This window comes from Oncorhynchus masou, chromosome 6, assembly GCF_036934945.1.
Source record: "Oncorhynchus masou masou isolate Uvic2021 chromosome 6, UVic_Omas_1.1, whole genome shotgun sequence".
Lineage (NCBI taxonomy): Eukaryota > Metazoa > Chordata > Actinopteri > Salmoniformes > Salmonidae > Oncorhynchus > Oncorhynchus masou.
In genome coordinates, this window is record NC_088217.1 from 46,192,961 (window position 1) to 46,213,287 (window position 20,327).

General features: G+C 40.6%; 1 protein-coding gene across 4 annotated transcripts; it reads left to right on the forward strand.

Annotated features, from left to right (window-relative positions):
• The first annotated feature begins 3,991 nt into the window (after positions 1–3,991).
• Positions 3,992–19,993, forward strand: LOC135542146 (CXXC-type zinc finger protein 1-like). 4 transcript variants are annotated; one of them, XM_064968851.1, is made up of 14 exons: positions 3,992–4,319; positions 14,771–14,883; positions 14,977–15,077; positions 15,171–15,313; positions 16,770–16,925; positions 17,050–17,196; positions 17,351–17,458; positions 17,683–17,861; positions 17,946–18,153; positions 18,293–18,403; positions 18,754–18,803; positions 18,889–18,985; positions 19,107–19,259; positions 19,577–19,993. In XM_064968851.1, exons 1-14 carry the CDS (start codon positions 4,251–4,253, stop codon positions 19,721–19,723), a joined length of 1,782 nt encoding a protein of 593 aa, XP_064824923.1. In that variant the 5' UTR covers positions 3,992–4,250; the 3' UTR covers positions 19,724–19,993. The 4 variants fall into 4 exon arrangements, with proteins under 4 accessions (XP_064824923.1, XP_064824924.1, XP_064824925.1 ...); XM_064968852.1 differs by lacking the exon at positions 3,992–4,319 and adding an exon at positions 4,899–5,033; XM_064968853.1 differs by lacking the exon at positions 3,992–4,319 and adding an exon at positions 5,324–5,445.
• The last annotated feature ends 334 nt before the right edge of the window (positions 19,994–20,327 follow it).

The window sequence follows — 20,327 nt, forward strand, 5'->3', positions numbered from 1 at the left end:
CCTAAAGGTGTGATAAGACAGGAAGCAGGGAAACATGGATTGGAAGGGCAGAGGCATTTGGAAAGTACAACACTATAAATAAAAAACTACATTTATACTATCTAAATCTATAAGCAATTAATTGCATCACATTCAGCATAGGCTCTCACCATCTCCTTCCACTTGGTGGATCTGTGCAGCAGAAGTTTTGTGGCTGCTCTTGCTGATTGAAGTGGATGGCTGTCTCATTTGGCATGGTGGGCAATGCTTTGTGGGGGTCAACTGTGGGGAAGTAAGCTGTGGTTGGTATTTTGCCACCGACCATTGTTGTGCGTCACTCATGTCGTCTGTTGGTAAGGTTATATGGATGTTCTGGTGATGAAATTCAGAATTCTCACCAATAGGAGTTTCCGAATGTGACAGACCTGATATAAAATGAGATCAAGACATTAGTGGTGGTCTGTTACGTTTTCAGCTAATGCAATGTACAGATTGTTTCAATCTTCATTCAAAGTGATACCTAATCTTTTTGTTGGTAATACAGAATAAATAGGTAGCAGGTAGGAGCTCTCATTGGCAGATACTTCAGTCAAAGATAGTTGACTGTCATTGTGCACCTGGTCTGACAAAGTCAAAGATTCTTCGATTGGGAAGAAATGATCACATTCAACATGCAATATTTGTTTCCTGGGTGAGGGGAAAAAAACATAACACATAGCTATGAAATTACAATACACCCAGAAATACTGAACATTCACAATGAAAGGCTAGCAATCTGTACACATGAAGCACATGAAGTACCTGTATGGTCCAATCCATTAGGAGCATGTTGTGCACTTAGGTCGTCTATTACATAGCACAACTCTGATCTCTTTTTATTCACATCTCCAGACTCAAGGTTCCCATCCATGGCATCAGTCATGAAACATTTGCTGTCTCTAAAGCAGATCAATCAATTTGAGATCTAAAAGGCATGAAAGAGACAAAGGATATTTCAGGTATTCACTAAATTGGTTGGAGACAGCAGTTTCAGGTACTTTAATTTACAATCAGGACCTGGTGGAAATGCACAGATATGCAACAAATAGCATAGTTAATATATTATTAATCTACATTTTGAAAAAGACTTCTGGATACTGGCCAGGATGAGGAAATGCTGACATCCTAATGAAAGTATAAGAGCACACAATTTGCCTTTGCTAGTAATCAGCAAGGGTTTGAGAGTTCTGTAAGTGTAAGAATTGACCGTCACATCAGCACAACCCCCTTCCCTGGCCAAGAGTCTCTTTTGAGGTATGAGTCTTGACCACCAGGCCCCATATATGGCCCCGATCAACCAGCAAACTTAATCTGTGCATGCCATTGATAAATAATACAATTTAAAAAACATGTATTCATTGTAGTCAAAGCAAAATGAATTTGCTTTGACCACAGTGAACGATAGAGTAGAATCCACATCACATTCAGAAGCAATTCTATTTTCATCTTTTTAAAGACATAATCCTAAAGTACACTAAATGAAATATTAAAAAGCATATTGGTATTATCAAATGCATAGCAAATATATTTTACTTATTGTGAATCTATTTCTAAATAGATTGAGAATTTTTTTTTTGTACGGGACAGCAGTATCACACACGGCAAGAATTTTACTAATAGATTAATAAAAACTTTGCAATGCAACCACTGTAATTACATATTCTGCAATAACGAAATGTACCTACATTAGAAGCCTTGGCATGGATAGAAGCTCTCTGGCATTGTAGTTGAAAGTGGATACAGCCTACTGTACTAACAACCTAAACAACACGGAGGACTACCGCTCCCCTCCCTCCCATGCTTCTCTCCCTGGTGTGTGTGTGTGTGTGTGTGTGTGTGTGTGTGTGTGTGTGTGTGTGTGTGTGTGTGTGTGTGTGTGTGTGTGTGTGTGTGTGTGTGTGTGTGTGTGTGTGTGTGTGTGCGAGAGAGAGAAGTGACTGATGAGATGAAATAACATAAAGTGGGATTAGAGACTAATATTTCTAGATACTGGATTCAGAAACAATATATGGGGTGTAATGCTGCTATCTTGAATGTTACCCAGCCAAACAAGGTAAAATGTTTTACATTTGAATGCACCTGATTAAGTGACACCTTGATGAATCACCGTAGGAGATTGACTTGACTGCACAGGTGTTCTGTTTGAAACTGACTGCATGTCGGTTGGAGATTCTTACAAAGAATGAGAATGGGTGGGCTACAGTGGCAAAAAAGAAAGTAAACAAGAGAAGTAAAGTTGCGCTGGAAATGAGGAAATCCAAGCCTAGTCTAGATGTGTTTTTAGTCGGAGTGAGGGTTCTAGACAAGTGTTATCTGGGAGCAGTGTGCCTGTCAAGGGGGTTAGCGCATGAAATGCATGCAGATTAAATACATGAGGAAGTAGGTGACCCGTCATTTGACCCATATGGTGGATGGACTGAATAAATTCACTTCATCCATACTTTTGTTCTTTGATGAAGAGTCTCCCATCTCATTTAAAAATAGGGGTTATGAGATACCCTTAAAGAGTGACTGCCTTTAAAAAGCAATGAATCCCTTTGAAAACGGTGTGTGTGTGTGTGTGTGTGTGTGTGTGTGTGTGTGTGTGTGTGTGTGTGTGTGTGTGTCACGCTCTTTGCTGTTTACCTGTTTGTTTTTTGGTTGTTTCACTTTCATTAAAAGATGTGGAACTACATACACGCTGCGCCTTGGTCGATTTATGACAGTGAGTTTGAGGATAGCGAGCGTGACAATGTGGCATCAATATAAGTCAGAAACAGTTATTCTAGTGTCAAAATTTATTACAACGTATTTTCTTATAAAGTCAGTATCGTTGAAAACGACGTTTGGAACATCCGTGTGTCACAACGGGTAAATGAAGGTTTGGTTTTGACTTGACGATGTCCATTTGACCACCAACATGAGGTGAACAGCTGCGCTGATTGCTCTCTATGCATAGATAGTGAGACAGACCTGCCCAGAAGCTCTGACTTTGTTTACTTAAGACAACACATTGCATTTTTTTTAACTTGAGAAATACTGCACCAAACACCTTAATTAGATGCAACATTGTGCAACTAAAACATTCTTGGCAAAAACTTCATTAATTACAGATTTCTTGAGTTACCTTAGATTAATTCAAGGGATTTTAAAGAAGGGAAATAGGCTTCTGCATCTAGTGTCTCATGCGAAACAAACATCATTAACCAAATGCAGAATCGGTCAGGAAAGACACATCCGAGACTGAAATTGCATTTTTCTGATGAGCAACAGAAAAGCACATGTGCTAGTCGGTGTGTTCAGTGGCTTTTTAAGAGCTTTTGTGCATAAACCCTTTCAGTGTCATAAGTGCAAAAGATTTGGTAATGTGGCAAGTGCATGCATACGGGAAGAGTATTGAGTGCCAGCGGAGGTTATACTGTATGTTGCAATTGTGGTGACGAACATGCACCCGAATTTCCTGATTGCCCTGTTAGGCTGAAGTAGAAAGATGTCACAAGAGTAAGGGCTGGCCAGCGAGTCTCCTATCTGGAAGCAAAGAAAAGAGTTGAAGGAGTGAGAAATGTTGAGGATGCAATGGTAGTAGAGCCTGCACCAGTGAATGTTTCTAGGCATCTGAGGGATGCTAATATAATCCACGTTAAAAAGGTGGGCTTTGTGTCATTTATTGCAATGGTCATAAAATGATCAGCGTAAATAGAGAAGAAATCAGAGAACATTGGTATCAGCTGAATGTTTTTTAGGACTAAATGTTTTACAACTGAGGCCTTGCAAGGAATCCTGTTGAATAATGTTCCACTCTCACAGGTCCCTGAGCCTGTTGGGATGTGATTAGAGTTGGACTGTTACTGAAGGAGAGGGATGATTTTTTTAAATGTGTCTATTTTTCTATTTTGCATGATGTCTCCCCCCCCCCCCCTCCCCCAAATAATTGTTTTCTATAGTTTACCACACCATACAGTAGGTGCCGGCAATAGACCGTATCGTTTGTAGTCTGCCAATAGACCTCAAAGAAGAAGAAGAACCAACTCATGGCTGCAGGAAAAAAGGAAGCGTGATTGTTGGTTTGCTAAAGTTGGTTGAAAATGGAGGCGAGTAGTGTGGACGAAATGTAGGAAATGGAGAAGGAAATGGAGAAAAGGTTGGAGAACAAAGAGCTGTGCTGGATTGTGAACAATATGGGTGTCAGTTCTGCTGGTATGGAGTGGGAGGATGAGGGTTGAGGAACGGAACTGCCGGTAGTGGAAAGACGTATGAAGAAAAGAGATCATGATACAGAAAGCAGTGGAGTGTCAAGTAAAGAAAGCATAAAGAGGACCAAGGTAGGAAGCAAGAGTAATAATGTGCCAGAGTGGTGATGGTGTTTGAGACCACAGGGCCTCATTTACACACAGTGGGCTTAATGTGGTAGCTGGTGCTTCTGCTGGTCCTGGCATGGTTTCGAGACTTGTTCAGAAATCTTGTGCTCATGAATGTGCTGTGTCAAAGGACACTTTGATAGTGAAATAAAGTTAACTTCATAGCTTTCATTTAATTTCATCAACATGCCTCAAGTCGTGGAGAGCAGAAATGGAAGGTTATTGTGGATAAGGCAAAATAGTTATTCAGGGTAACAGATGCTACTGCCGAAATGGTTGTTGACATGCTGAATAATCCTTAGGGGGGATTGTTTCAGCATAATATCAAGTCCAATGGTTGGGGGCTTGGGAGTTTTTTGTTTGGGGGGGGGTATAAATTAGTAGGGATTTATCTGGTTTTTACATTTTATTTTCTTAGTAGTACAGAATTAGGCAAGCCATGATTGATCGCACACTCCAGCACAGTAGGCGGGGGCATGCACATTCAACGTTTGTTTGCGGACCGCCACCGCAATGACATCATAGAAGAAGAAGACCCAACCAATGGTTGGCCAGCTATATACCGAATCCATCCGAGTTCAGCCGATGATTTCCGGCGTCGTCGAACCAGATTTTGACCCGGAGCAGTTGTTTACTATCGTTGAAATTTGATCGAGGATTGCAAAGACATCACAAATGGTAATGTTGGTTAACTAAATTAATAAAGAGAGGCGTTTTATTTTATGTGAATTTCACGGTTAGTTGCCTAGCATTGAGGTAGATTCGTGCTAGTCCCTGGCTAAAGTAGGTAGTTAGCTTGCCAGTAATTTTGGGTATTAAGCAAAGATGGTGGATAAATGAATATAGTTCACCCTGGCCGTTTACCATTGAAAAAAAGGTAAGTTCCGGTCTACTTAACTGGGTGTGTCTCCCATAGGCACCTATGCAATAATGAACCAGAAAAAAACAGTGAGTGGGTTGTCTCGCTTCCTTTTTCGTCTGTGGTATTATCAAGAGCCATATCACTAGCGAATTTGCCATCTGGAACGAGGTGGAATTCGTTTGTAAACAAATGTCTCATTGCGCAGACCGGTACGACCCGATGTAGAGTGTAAGTAAAATAGTAGATATGACACAATTTAAAATGTTTATTTTGTGTTTGCCATCAGGGTAGTTGTTAAAAAAATTATGATTAGCCGATCAGACCGAAACTCCAGCGGTATAGATAGATAGATGGATAGCTTTGCCCAACCCAACGATAGTATATTCTGACCCGGGATGTTTTGTTAAGAGCCCAGATGCTTGGTCTAATCCGGTCCCAGGGACGGGCAAATGGCCCACGGACCAATTAAAAATAAGTCAAAACCTAGTGTCGTAATTGTAGTGTACATGGAGCCAAATGTGGGTGAATTTAATGGCTGAAAACTTTGCCCCAGTATCTGTACTAAAAGTTGGTATTCACTGTGATCAATTAGATGTTAAAGAAATGAGAGTAAGGAACTCAGAGATAGCCTATGGCCAATGCAGCAGTAGGCTGCGTCATCAACTAATTGAAATACATGGACCTAAAGTCGACAAAATAAAAAACAGTAGAAAATATCCTGGTGAAAATTCGTGTTCCTTCAATTACATTAATCTCTCTACTACGCCTGTCTGCCTCTCTTTCAATCTGTCTTGATTTAGGCTATTGCTAGTGAAGTGCAACATATCAAATTATCACTGAGTTGGGCCTGTTGCTAGCTAAATTGCAACATTGTATTAACTAGCCTATTCAGGGTCCTCAGAGTTTGATGTGCCAGTGAGCTCGGGACAGCCACTGGATATGTGGGATCGTCAGATCATGATATTTTTCTCTTTCACACCGAGGCTTGTTTGATTTATCGAGGCCGGCAGTGTTGGAAAGATTTTTCAAATACTGAGGAACTATCATTCTCAATGGATGTTAAAAAAGACTATTTACTTGTGTGAGGTGAAGAGAAAATGACTGAGAAGCTCAATTTATTAGTGGTGTATGTGGGGATTTTAAGACAGATATTGACAAATGTCACTTTCCTACATATGCATGCATTCTGGAGAGACACACCATATCTTTGCCACACACCCCTCCATCTTCATCATGCAATATTTTAAATGACACTCAACACACATCTTTACACACATACTGAACAAAAATATAAATGCAACATGTAAAGTGTTGGTCCCATTTTTCATGAGCTGAAATAAAAGATCCCAGAAATGTTCCATACTCACAAAAAGCTTACTTCTCTCAAATTTTGTGCTGAAATTTGTTTACAGAGCTCTTAGTGAGAGTTTCTCATTTGCCAAGATAATCCATCCACCTGACAGATGTGGCATATCAAGAAGCTGCAAACAACATGATCATTACACTGGTGCACCTTGTGCTGGGCACAATAAAAGGCTACTCTAAAATGTGCAGTTTTTTCAAACAACACAATGCCACAACTTTTGGGGAATCATGCAATTGGCATGCTGACTGCAGGAATGTCCACCAGAGCTGTTGCCAGAACATTTTATTTTTTATTTTACCTTTATTTTACTACGCAAGTCAGTTAAGAACAAAGTCATATTTACAATGACGGCCTCGGAACAGTGGGTTAACTGCCTGTTCAGGGGCAGAACGACAGATTTGTACCTTGTCAGCTCAGGGATTTGAACTTGCAACCTTCCGGTTACTAGTCCAACGCTCTAACCACTAGGCTATTGCTCTACCATAATCTGCGTCAAACGTTGTTTTAGAGAATTTGTCAGTACGTCCAACCAGCTTCACAACCGCAGACCACGTGTATGGTGTCGTGTGGGCTTGCTGTTTTCTTATGTCAACGTTTGAACTCAGTAAAAGTACCCCATTGTGGTGGTGGGGTTATGGTATGGGCAGGTATAAGGTACGGACAACAAACACAATTGCATTTTATTGATGGTATTTTGAATGCACAAAGATACCGTGATAAGACCCTCAGGCTCATTGTCGTACCATTAATCTGCCAGCATCACCTCCTGTTCCAGCATGAAAATGCACGGCTCCATGTCGCAAGGATCTGTACACACTTCCTGGAAGCTGAAAATGTCCCAGTTCTTCCATGGCCTGCATACTTACCAGACATGTCACCCATTGAGCATGTTTGGAATGCTCTGGATCAACATGTATGACAGCGTATTCCACTTAGCACAGGCATTAGGAGTGGGACAACATTCCACAGGCCACAATCAACAGCTGGATTAACTCTATGTGAAGGAGATGTTGCGTCGCATGAGACAAATGATGGTCACACCAGATACTGACTGATTTTTATGATCCACGCCCTTTAAAAAAAAGCCATCTGTAATCCAAGTCATGTGAAATGCATAGATTGGGGCCTAATGAATGTATTTCAATTTACTGATTTCCTTATGTGAACTAACTCAGTAAAATCTTTGAAATTGTTGCATGTTGCGTTTATATTTTACGTAAGTAGTCCGACCCTTTGCTATGAGACTTGAAATTGAGGTCAGGTGCAACCTGTTTCCATTTATATTCTTAGAGTTTTCTACAATTTGATTGGAGTCCACCTGTGGTAAATGTAATTGATTGGACATGATTTGGAAAAGCACACAACTGTCTATAAAAAGGTAAAACATTTGACAGTGCATGTCACAGCGAAAACCAAGCCATGACGTCGAAGGAATTGTCCGTAGAGCTCAGAGACAGGATTGTGTCTGGGTAAGGGTACCAAAACATTTCTGCAGCATTGAAGGTCCCCAAGAACACAGTGACCACCATTATTCTTAAATGTAATAAGTTTGACCGAGCTCTAGAGTTCCTCTGTGGAGATGGAAGAACCTTGCAGAAGCACAACATTCTCTGCAGCAGTCCACCAATCAGGCCTTTATGGTAGTGGCCAGACGGAAGCCACTCCTCAGTAAAAGGCACATGACAGCCTGTTTGGAGTTTGCCCAAAGGCACCTAAAGACTCAGACCATGAGAAACAAGATTGGCCTGAATGCCAAGTGTCACGTCTGGAAGAGACCTGGCACCATCCCTATGGTGAAGCATGGTGGTGGTGGCAGCATCATGCTGTGGGGATGTTTTTCAGCAGCAGGGACTGGGAGACTAGTCAGGCTTGAGGCAAAGATGAACAGAGCAAAGTACAGAAATCATTGATTTAAAACCTGCTCCAAAGCGCTCAGGACCTCAGACTGGGGGCAAAGGTTCACCTTTCAGCAGGACTATGACCCTAAGCACACAACCAAGACAACGCACAAGTGGCTTCAGGAAAAGTCTCTGAATGTCCTTGAGTGGCCCAGCTAGAGCCCGGACTTGAACCCAATAATATCTCTGGAGAAACCTGAAAATAGCTGTGCAGCAACGCTCTCCATCCAACCTGCCCGATCTTGAGAGGATCTGCAGAGAAGAAGGGGAGAAACTCTCCAAATACAGGTGTGCCAAGCTTGTAGCATCATACCCAAGTAGACTTGAGGCTGTCGTCGCTGCCAAAGGTTCTTCAACAATGTACTTGCTGAGTAAAGGGTCTGAATACTTCTGTAAATGTGATATCAGTTTTTTATTTTATTATAAATTAACAGTATTGTGTATAGAATGATGAGGGAAAAACTATTTCAGCAATTTTAGAATAAGGCTGTAATGTAACAAAAATGTAGAGAAAGTCAAGGGGTCTGAATACTTTTCGAAGTCACTGTATATCACCAGAAAAGCATGCAAACGAGTGAAATTTCACAAACTTTTTTAAGTTTCTTCGAGTGCAGTCGCAAAAACCATCAAGTGCTATGATGAAACTGGCTCATGAGAACCGTCACAGGAAAGGAAGACCCAGAATAACTGCACCTCAGATTGCAGCCCAAATGTTTCACAGAGACGCATCTCAACATCAACTGTTCAGAGGAGACTGCGTGAATCAGGCCTTTGTGGTCGAATTGCTGAAAAGAAACTACTATTAAAGGGCACCATTTAAGAAGTGTAGACTTGCTTGGGGCAAGAAACATGAGCAATGGACATTAGACCGGTGGAATTCTGTCCTTTGGTCTGATGAGTCCAAATTGGAGGTTCATGGTTCCAACCGCAGTGTCTTTGTGAGACACAGAGTAGGTGAACGGATGATCTCCGCATGTGTGGTTCCCACCGTGAAGCATGGAGGAGGAGGTTTGATTGTGGCGGGGGTGATTTTGCTGGTGACACTGTCTGTGATTTATTTAGAATTCAAGGCAGACTTAACCAGCATGGCTACCATAGCATTCTGCAGCGATACGCCATCCCCTCTGGTTTGCTCTTAGTGGCACTATCATTTGTTTTTCAACAGGACAATGACCCAACACACGTCCAGACTGTGTAAGAGCTATTTGACCAATAAGGGCAGTGATGGAGTGCTGCATCAGATGACCTAGCCTCCACAATCACCCAACCTCAACCCAATTGAGAGTGAAGGAAAAGCAGCCAATAAGTGCTCAGCATATGTGGGAACTCCTTCAAGACTGTTGGAAAAGCATGCCAGGTGAAGCTGGTTGAGAGAATGACCAGCGTGTGCAAAGCTGTCAAGGCAAAGGGTGGCTACTTTGTTGAATCTGAAATATATTTTGATTTGTTCAACACTTTTTTTTCGTTACTACATGATTCCATGTGTTATTTAATAGTTTGTCTTCACTATTATTCTACAATGTAGAAAATAGTAAAAAAATAAAGAAAAGCCCTGAGTAGATGTGTCCAAACTTTTGACTGGCACTGTATATATTACCTTGTCTAACCTGTAGCCCCGTACATTGACTCGGTACCGTATATACAGTGCCTTGCGAAAGTATTCGGCCCCCTTGAACTTTGCGACCTTTTGCCACATTTCAGGCTTCAAACATAAAGATGTAAAACTATTTTTTTGCGAAGAATCAACAACAAGTGGGGACACAATCATGAAGTGGAACGACATTTATTGGATATTTCAAACTTTTTTAACAAATCATTATTCAGCCCCTTTACTTTCAGTGCAGCAAACTCTCTCCAGAAGTTCAGTGAGGATCTCTGAATGATCCAATGTTGACCTAAATGACTAATGATGATAAATACAATCCACCTGTGTGTAATCAAGTCTCCATATAAATGCACCTGCACTGTGATAGTCTCAGAGGTCCGTTAAAAGCGCAGAGAGCATCATGAAGAACAAGGAACACACCAGGCAGGTCCGAGATACTGTTGTGAAGAAGTTTAAAGCCGGATTTGGATACAAAAAGATTTCCCAAGCTTTAAACATCCCAAGGAGCACTGTGCAAGTGATCATATTGAAATGGAAGGAGTATCAGACCACTGAAAATCTACCAAGACCTGGCCGTCCCTCTAAACTTTCAGCTCATACAAGGAGAAGACTGATCAGAGATGCAGCCAAGAGGCCCATGATCACTCTGGATGAACTGCAGAGATCTACAGCTGAGGTGGGAGACTGTCCATAGGACAACAATCAGTCGTATATTGCACAAATCTGGCCTTTATGGAAGAGTGGCAAGAAGAAAGCCATTTCTTAAAGATGCCCATAAAAAGTGTTGTTTAATGTTTGCCACAAGCCACCTGGGAGACACACCAAACATGTGGAAGAAGGTGCTCTGGTCAGATGAAACCAAAGTTGAACTTTTTGGCAACAATGCAAAACGTTATGTTTGGCGTAAAAGCAACACAGCTCATCACAATGAGCACACCATCCCCACTGTCAAACATGGTGGTGGCAGCATCATGGTTTGGGCATGCTTTTCTTCAGCAGGGACAGGGAAGATGGTTAAAATTGATGGGAAGATGGATGGAGCCAAATACAGGACCATTCTGGAAGAAAACCTGATGGAGTCTGCAAAAGACCTGAGACTGGGACGGAGATTTGTCTTCCAACAAGACAATGATCCAAAACATAAAGAAAAATCTACAATGGAATGGTTCAAAAATAAACATATCCAGGTGTTAGAATGGCCAAGTCAAAGTCCAGACCTGAATCCAATCGAGAATCTGTGGAAAGAACTGAAAACTGCTGTTCACAAATGCTCTTCATCCAACCTCACTGAGCTCGAGCTGTTTTGCAAGGAGGAATGGGAAAAAATTTCAGTCTCTCGATGTGCAAAACTGATAGACATGCCCCAAGCGACTTACAGCTGTAATCGCAGCAAAAGGTGGCGCTGCAAAGTATTAACTTAAGGGGGCTGAATAATTTTGCACGCCCAATTATTCAGTTTTTGATTTGTTAAAAAAGTTTGAAATATCCAATAAATGTTGTTCCACTTCATGATTTTGTCCCACTTGTTGTTGATTCTTCACCAAAAAATACAGTTTTATATCTTTATGTTTGAAGCCTGAAATGTGGCAAAAGGTCGCAAATTTCAAGGGGGCCGAATACTTTCGCAAGGCACTGTAGCTGTATACAGCTTTAGGTTGTTTTTTTTGCAATTATTTTCTTACTTAAAAAGAAATATTCTTTACAAATTCTGCATTATTGGTGAAGGGCTTGTAAGTAAGCAGTTCACGTTAAGGTCTACACCTGTTGTGTTCGATTCATGTGACAAATACAATTTGATTTCACACTGAATAGCCTAGGTTACTATTCTTCTTTGCTGGGATAGGAGGGTGGCCATTTTTTTAGCCTCGGCTAGGGCAGCAAATCGGCCAGGACCGGGCCTGATCAACGTTGATTAGTCTAAATTAAGAAAAAAATCTGTATCAAATTATAACATGCCAGGTTAGAGAGGATTCGCGAATTGTCCATTTGACAAAACATTAGCACATTTTAGGCCTCAGAGCCAGAACAACCTTTTTGACTGCTGTTGAATAATTAATGAATAGCCAAGACACATACAACCCTTTTTAGTGTGTATATATATATTATATCAAGCAATGAAAACGTGCATTGTATCAAAGAGTCCACACAATTTTTTTTTACTGAAGTTGCCATAGCCTATAGCGCTCTGCATCTAGTGATATAGCTGCTCTCGCATCAAAGGAAAGTTGGTAAGAGGAGGAGATGTAGAAAGTTTAACAGACAGGTTAGTTGTATTTGTTTGCTTATAATTAGTAGACATTCCAGCTATTAGGTCAAGTTTGTCTACATGAAAATAAAGTTAATACAAATATATATATCGTAACATTTAATGTAGGCCTATTTAAATGGTTTGACGGTTATTTTATTTTCATGACCGTCTTCATCCATAACCTTCAGTTACACGGTTATTCAATTACTGTCACAGCCCTATGTTCAAGCAACTGAAAAAAATGCCTATTTGACACCTTCAATATAAATCACCAATTACTGCCACGCACAGGTTCAGAAGTCTACTACAACAGCTCAATACATTGGAGGTGCCGAAGCATTTTTTGGGCGGGGTGGGGATGCCTGTGAATTATTATTTTGACCTTTTTTGGAAGTAAATACCAGCCGTAACGGGAGTAAATTAATATAGTTGTTCAGTGTCCTGGAAATACGTCATTCTCATCGCACAGATACTGGGGCAGAAAGCTTGTACTCAGGACGTCGATCCTGTGGTCCGTTGAAAGCAAGGGACATTTATTTTCATCCAACCTTTAGTTGATTATACTTCATTCTCGATTTGGAAGGCACTGGTGTCTTAAAATGTCTGTTTCCAGTTTCAGGGGTTACCCCATAAAACAATTCAGAAAAATATTTTATCCACTTTTTGTATTGACTGAGAAATGGCTTCTCGCATGTGTGTAAATCTTTGTTTGGGTTGTTTGCAAAATATCCAGCAGCTAAAATGAGGGAACTCTGTTTATTAGAGTTCCACCTGCAACTGGAAACAGACGTCTATAAGACACCCGTGCCTTCCAAATCGAGAATTAAATATGTTTCGGCAAGTAAAAGGTTGGTGGAAAATAAATGTACAATGCTTTCAAAAGCCCATCGGGTCGACCTCCAGAACAAGCTAGTTTAGCTATAGTTCTCGTACTCAAGGGGGTTTACCCAGCTGGGTTCTCAGCTGATAGTACTGACCACAGCTGGCTCCATGTGAACCACAATTCGGACGTACTATTTAATCCCAACGCTCTGTCTAAACACATACACCTCACTTGCGATACGGTTTTGTTAACCTTTTGGAAAAACGAGAAATCGTCTTTCAAGTACAAAATATACACTTTTTGTGCTCAGTTTAGCAAAGTTGCACCCAGCTGTTTCACACACTGCCTCGGGCTAAAACGCATCCTCTCACCTTGCGCTCGCATTACCATTGGACTATTCCATTCCCCATTTACAGTGTTTCTCAAAATACAGCCGGGTGCAACTTTCCTAAACTGCTTACTGTAAGTGTATCTTTTGCTGGTGGACCAAAACCGCTGTTTGAAGCTGGTGGTCCAAAATCTACAGTAACTTTTTAGCCTTGGTCCATCAGCTTCAAACAGCTGTACATTTTTTTTATTTGTTATATATTTCACAGCGATTTAGATGGTACAATGGTTCCCTACACCACGTGTCAAACTTATTCCATAGAGGGCCGAGTGTCTGCGAGTTTTCACTCCTCCCTTGTACTTGATTGATCAATTAAGGTCACTAATTAGTAAAGAACTCCCCACACCTAGTTGTCTAGGTCTTAATTGAAAGGAAAAAGCAAACACCCACAGACACAAGGGCTCACATTGATTGAGTTTGACACCCCTGCCCTACACTATTCAGTGCTTGTTTTCTCGCAAACTGAAATTAAATGAACAGTGTAGGATTAAAACAGGACCCCCCCCCACGGGACGGTTGAGCTAACGTAAGCTAATGTGATTACCACGAGGTTGTAAGTAACAAGACAATTTCAGAGGATATAAACATATCTGATATGGGCAGAAAGCTTAAATTATTGTTAATCTAACTGCACTGTCCAATATACAGTAGCTATTACCGTGAAAGAATACCATGCTATTGTTTGAAGAGAGTGCACAGTTATGAACTTGAAAGTGTATTCATTAACCAATTAGGCACATTTGGGCAGTCTTGATACAACATTTTGAACAGAAATGCAATGGTTCATTGATTCAGTCTGAAACTGCACCCACACTGCTGCCATCTAGTGGACAAAATCTAAATTGCACCTAAACTGGAATATTACATTTGGACCTTTTCTCTTGCATTTCAAAGATGATGGAACCACAACGAGAACAAAATGCATGCTTTTCTTTGTATTATCTTTTTCCAGGTCTAATGTGTTTTATGCTCCTACATTAATTTCACATTTCCACACATTTCTAAGTATTTCCTTTCAAATGGTTTCAAGAATATGCATATCCTTGCTTCAGGACCTGAGCTACAGGCAGTTAGATTTGGGTATGTCATTTTAGGCGAAAATTGAAAAAAGCGGTCCGATCCTTATGTAAGAGGTTTAAATATTACATGAATGGGTTAGTTTAGCTATGAGGTTTGATCTGATTGGCAAGATGATTATGATCTTCTGATGTTTATCTCTTCCAGGACAGTGAAGTGTCAGACTTCGAGCCTGCACCAGGGCTTGTGAGCACTATGGAGGGGGAGAAGCCACCTGTGTACTGTATTTGTCGAAAACCAGACATCAATTGCTTCATGATGTGAGTTTATTCAGATTATCATACAAGTAAACATGAAATGACTTTGAAACATTAACCTTGGTTTCATAGGGCTCACATCTGTTTTCCTTGTAGTGGTTGTGACAATTGCAATGAGTGGTTTCATGGTAACTGCATCAATCTCACAGAGAAGATGGCCAAAGCTATCAGGCAGTGGTACTGCCTGCGATGCCAAGGTGAGGTTTTAATGGTTTACCATTCACTGTCATTCACATTAGGTACTCACATGTGCTTTCTAACCTTACACAATGTCTGTTGCTTTTGATTAGACGACAACTCATCATTGGAGATAAAATACCGTCCAAAGAAGAGCCGTGAAAAGGAGGCAGAGAGCCAGAGAGAGTCAGAGAGAAATTTTGAAAGACAGAACAGCACTCCAGATTATAAATCTGAAAAGCGCTGTGGATCAAATGTTAGTTATTTTATATCTAAACGTTATTTCCCCACTTTCTTTCAATGTATCTTTGGAGCTACTCTGTTGACAAACATACAGTGCTTTCAGAAAGTATTCATACCCCTTGACTTATTCCACATTTTGTTGTGTTACAGTCCGAATTCAAAATGGATCAAATAAAATGTTTCTCTCACCCATCTACACACAATATCCCATAATGACAAAGTGAAAACATGTTTTTAGACATTTGAGCACATTTATTGAAAATTAAATACAGTTTTCACACTCATTTGATCTTTTTGGGTAAGTCTAATAGCTTCCCACAGCTGGATTGTGCAACATTTTCCCATTATTAATTTAAAAAAATGTTCCCGCTCTGTCAAGTTGGTTGTTGATCATTGCTAGACCAACATTTTCAGGTCTTGCCATAGATTTTCAAGTAGATTTAAGTCTGTAACTGTAACTCAGCTACTCAGGAACATTCACTGTCTTCTTTGTAAGCAACTCCAGTGTAGATTTGGTGTTGTGTTTGGGGTAATTGTCCTGCTGAAAGGTGAATTCCTCTCCTAGTGTCTGGTAGAAAGCAGACAACCAGGTTTTCCTCTAGGATTTTGATTGTGCTTAGCTCCATTCCATTTATTTTTTATCCTGAAAAACTCCCCAGTCCATAATGATAACAAGTTTACCCATAACATGATGCAGACACCACTCTTCTTCAAAATATGGAGAGAGGTTCTCAGTAATATATTGGATTGGATTTGCCCCAAACATAACACTTTGTATTCAGGACAAAAAGCTTTGCCATGTTTTTTGCAATATTACTTTAGATCCTTGTTGCAAACAGGATGCATGTTTTGTAATATTTTTTATTCTGTATAGGCTTCCTTTTCACTCTGTCATTTAGGTTAGTATTGTGGAGTAACTACAATGTTGTTGATCCATCCTCAGGTTTCTCCTATCACAGCCATTAAACTCTAACTGTTTTAAAGTCACCATTGGCCTCATGGTGAAATCTTGGAGCAGTTTCCTTCCTCTCCGGCAACAAAGTTAGGAAGGATGCCTGCATCTTTGTTTGCGACTGGGTGTATTGATACACCCTCCAAAGTTTAGTGAATAACTTTATCATGCTCAAAGGGATTACACTATTATTGTTGAACACTATTATTGCACACAGTGTGAGTCCATGCAACTTCTGTGACTTTTTAAGCAAATATTCATTCCTGAACTTATTTAGGCTTGCCTTAACAAAGGGATTGAATACTTATTGACTCAAGACATTTCAGCTTTTCATAATTTTTGTTAAAATTTAGAAAAACATAATTCCACTTTGACATTATGGGGTATTATGTGTATGCCAGTGACACAAATCTTAATCATTTTTAAATTCCTTCTAACACAACAAAATGTGGAAAAAGTCAAGGGGTGTGAATATTTTCTGAAGGCACTGTATCTTTGTCTCTTTTGTGTTTCTCAGGTTAAGCGCTCCGCTCGTATGTGTGGGCAGTGCGAGCCCTGCTTGAGGACTGAGGACTGTGCCACGTGCGACTTCTGCAAGGATATGAAGAAATTTGGTGGTCCCAACAAAATAAGACAGAAGTGTCGATTTAGGCAGTGTGATGTCCGGGCCAGGGTCAGTTTCCTAATGATGAGACTATGCCATCAATCTTATTTTTCCTCCTAACTTATTTTCAACTGGTCAAAAACAGTTGTAGTCTTGCAAACTATGTGACATAATGTCTCTAAATTCTCTGCAGAAAATGTTGCGTGTGAAGGATGAAGAGTTTAATTTGCGTGAAAGGAGGGATAATTCCTACCACCGGCGAAGACGATATTCAGATGACTACGATAGTGAGGCAGAACTCTACGAAAAGTACAAGGCGGCAGGATACGACGAAAACATGGTATTACAATAGAATTTTCAGCCTAGTTTCTCATTTATCTAACAACAACAACAAATTGAAATGCATTCAAAATACACACAGATCATCTTTAGCTTGGGCAGCACTTTCAAGTATTTTGAATGTGGGTTCATCTATCGTTTTTTTTTTAACCCAGCCATGGCTCAGTAATGAGGAGGACGGCCCTCCCTTCAGCCCTGTCCTGCGAAAGAAAGCTGTTAAGGTCAAGCATGTGAAGAGACGCGAAAATAAATTTGACAAGAAAGTAAGCTAATTTTATTTTTAGATCTAGCAAACACACAAAGATTATTGTTACTTGTATCCATTCAGTTGCCGTCCACATCTACCAAATATTTGAATATTTCAGCTTTTGTTTTTTATTGCATCGTGGGAATATTACTGTTGTGACAAAATACATAGAAGTGGAATGATTTTACATGACAATATAATATGTGTACAATGGGATTTGTTTTTGTGAATTTACATCAGAAAGAGTCACGGCGGCACAAACAGAAGCAGAAGCACAAGGACAAACTTCGGCACAACAATAAGGGCGATGCCAGAGATGGAGGAGGGCAGCGGCAGTGCCTCGGGCCCAGCTGTGTTGAGGCAGCACGCGCCAACTCCAAATACTGCTCAGAGGAATGTGGCATAAAGCTGGCTGCCAAGTAAGAACACAAATTACAACACTGACACAATGCAACAGTAAGAAAATGTGTCAACAGTAAAATACTTTCTATTTCTGTCTGCAGCCGGATCTTTGAGATTCTCCCTCAGCGTATCCAGCAGTGGCAGCAGAGCCCCTGCGTCGCTGAGGAGCAGGGCAAGAAGCAACTGGAGCGGATCCGGAGGGATCAGCAGAACGCCCGCATACGCCTCACCGACATGGAGAAACGCTTCCACGAGCTGGAGGGCATCATTGCCAAGGCCAAGCAACAGGTGGTCCAGCAGGATGAGGAGGTGAGCCCCTTCAGTATAAGAACTTTTGTTGTTGCCCACTGCAGTATTTATCCAGTGAGGTCAAAGCTCCTCAACTAGAGATGTTTTTCCCGTTTGGGTTCAAATCTTTCTTTTGTTAATCTTTTGGTTCCTGTTTCAGGCAAATGAAGGGGATAATGAAGAAACCGATCTACTGATTTTCTGTGTGTCCTGCAGTCACCCTATCAACCCAAAAGTGGCATTGCGACACATGGAGAGATGTTATGCTAAGGTGAGTCGGTAGATCATCATAATATATGCGCTAACGTTTTTGACTGGGAAACATGCGACAGGCTTCAGACAGAGACTTCCTGTTTAGTTTCTCTGATCTTGGTTCTGACAGTTTGTGGTATACATCCAGACTGCAGTGCACTTGCCTGATGAGTGTTTACTTGCAGTTGCTGCAACATCCTATATGGGGAGAAGATGAAGCGTACAGAATGAACACTTATTATAGAGTACTAACAATACGAATATATAAGTTTCAAATATGCACTCCTACCAAAAGGACCAAGGAAATGTGTACTCTTTACTGTATAAAGTGATAACATTCTGTATTTCGCTCTCTTTTTGCGTTGACAGTATGAGAGCCAGACTTCTTTTGGTTCCATGTACCCAACTAAGATCGAAGGGTAAGAGAGTCAAGCACTTTGAATGGGATTGCTTGAAGTGGACTTTGTTTCACCAAGGTATTCTATGTGCTTTTTGTTTTCTCAGAGCAACAAGACTGTTCTGTGATGTGTACAATCCCCAGAGCAAGACCTACTGCAAGAGGCTTCAGGTCTTGTGCCCAGAGCATTCCAGGGACCCAAAGGTCGGTGATGATTGGCAAGTCAAATCCAAAGAACTTTGTCATAAAGCACACTAATTGTCCTGCTGTTTGCCTCATGATTTGTACCTTGGCTTCTCTTGCCCTTCTCATGTTTTGTGGGTAGGTCCCAGGGGATGAGGTGTGCGGCTGTCCTCTGGTCCGTAATGTGTTTGAGGTGACGGGAGAGCACTGCAGGGTTTCTAAGCGCAAATGTAATAAGCACTACAACTGGGAGAAGCTCAGAAGAGCCGAGGTGGACCTGGAGCGTGTCCGAGTGGTTAGTAGTGGAATGCACCACATCAATCTCTTATTTTAGGCCACTTCATCCAGGTTGGGGTCAATTCCATTAGAATTCCTTTAGATTCGAATCAGAAAGATCCCAGAATTCTAGTTCATCTTTTGATTTCTAGCTAACTTGAATTGGAATTGACTAAGACCCTGGTTATAACAAACATAATTGACCTTCATAAGTAGTAGTTGATAGGATCGTGAAAGTGAATTTTAAACATTTGATTTCAAAGACAGTTTTCAAAAATGATTTGAGTATATTAATCATTACACCTTGCTTTTCTCCCAAAATGTATTTGTGAACAGTGGTACAAACTAGATGAGCTCTTTGAGCAGGAGCGCAACATGAGGACTGCTATGACCAACAGGGCAGGTCTACTTGCTCTCATGCTGCACCAAACCATTCAGCATGACCCACTGACAACAGATCTCCGTTGCAACAAGGACAGATAGACAGTCACATCTGCATCTTCATGTTATTTCTGAGTGGCATTTTTGTACATTTGTAAGATTTATATTATATTTTAGAATATAATCCTTTCCATCTTTTTGTTAGAGACTTCGGCTATTTTTATTAAGGATTTTATGACTTTTGTGCTGAAATTGATTAACTGAAATATTTAAATGGTAAATTAATATATTTTTCCTTGTGTCCAGTACTATTGCTGCACTGTCACTGCTGGTATCTCTCTAGTCAAGAAAATAAAGAATATGTGTACAACACAAGAAGTTGATAATTTTCTGTTGCATTTATATTTGTGTTGAGTATTTTGCTTTGTATCCTTGTTTGTTTGATGTTTGTCTCACCATGTGCTATGTCATTCTGTTATCGCACCCACTAAGAAACAGGTACACCAGTGGTTTCAAACCCCTTTAGCTGCACTATACCACAGTCAACTGTTAAGTTATCATGAGATGGAATATTCCCCACATTCACACCACAAGTGAGTTTAGTAGTCGTTAGCTAGATACTTTTTTTATTAAGAAATATAAAATATACAGTCATACTTTACAACACCGGTATACAAACAAAAAAAGAGACGCGCGCTTGCTACTA

What these genes read in the sequence shown, in the direction of transcription:
- LOC135542146 (XM_064968851.1), top strand. Translation starts at nt 4,251, where the DNA reads ATGAAGAAAAGAGATCATGATACAGAAAGCAGTGGAGTGTCAAGTAAA. An exon ending in TACCCAACTAAGATCGAAGG is followed by an intron (nt 18,804 to 18,888) that starts GTAAGAGAGTCA and finishes TTGTTTTCTCAG; the next exon opens with AGCAACAAGACTGTTCTGTG. An exon ending in ACCTGGAGCGTGTCCGAGTG is followed by an intron (nt 19,260 to 19,576) that starts GTTAGTAGTGGA and finishes ATTTGTGAACAG; the next exon opens with TGGTACAAACTAGATGAGCT.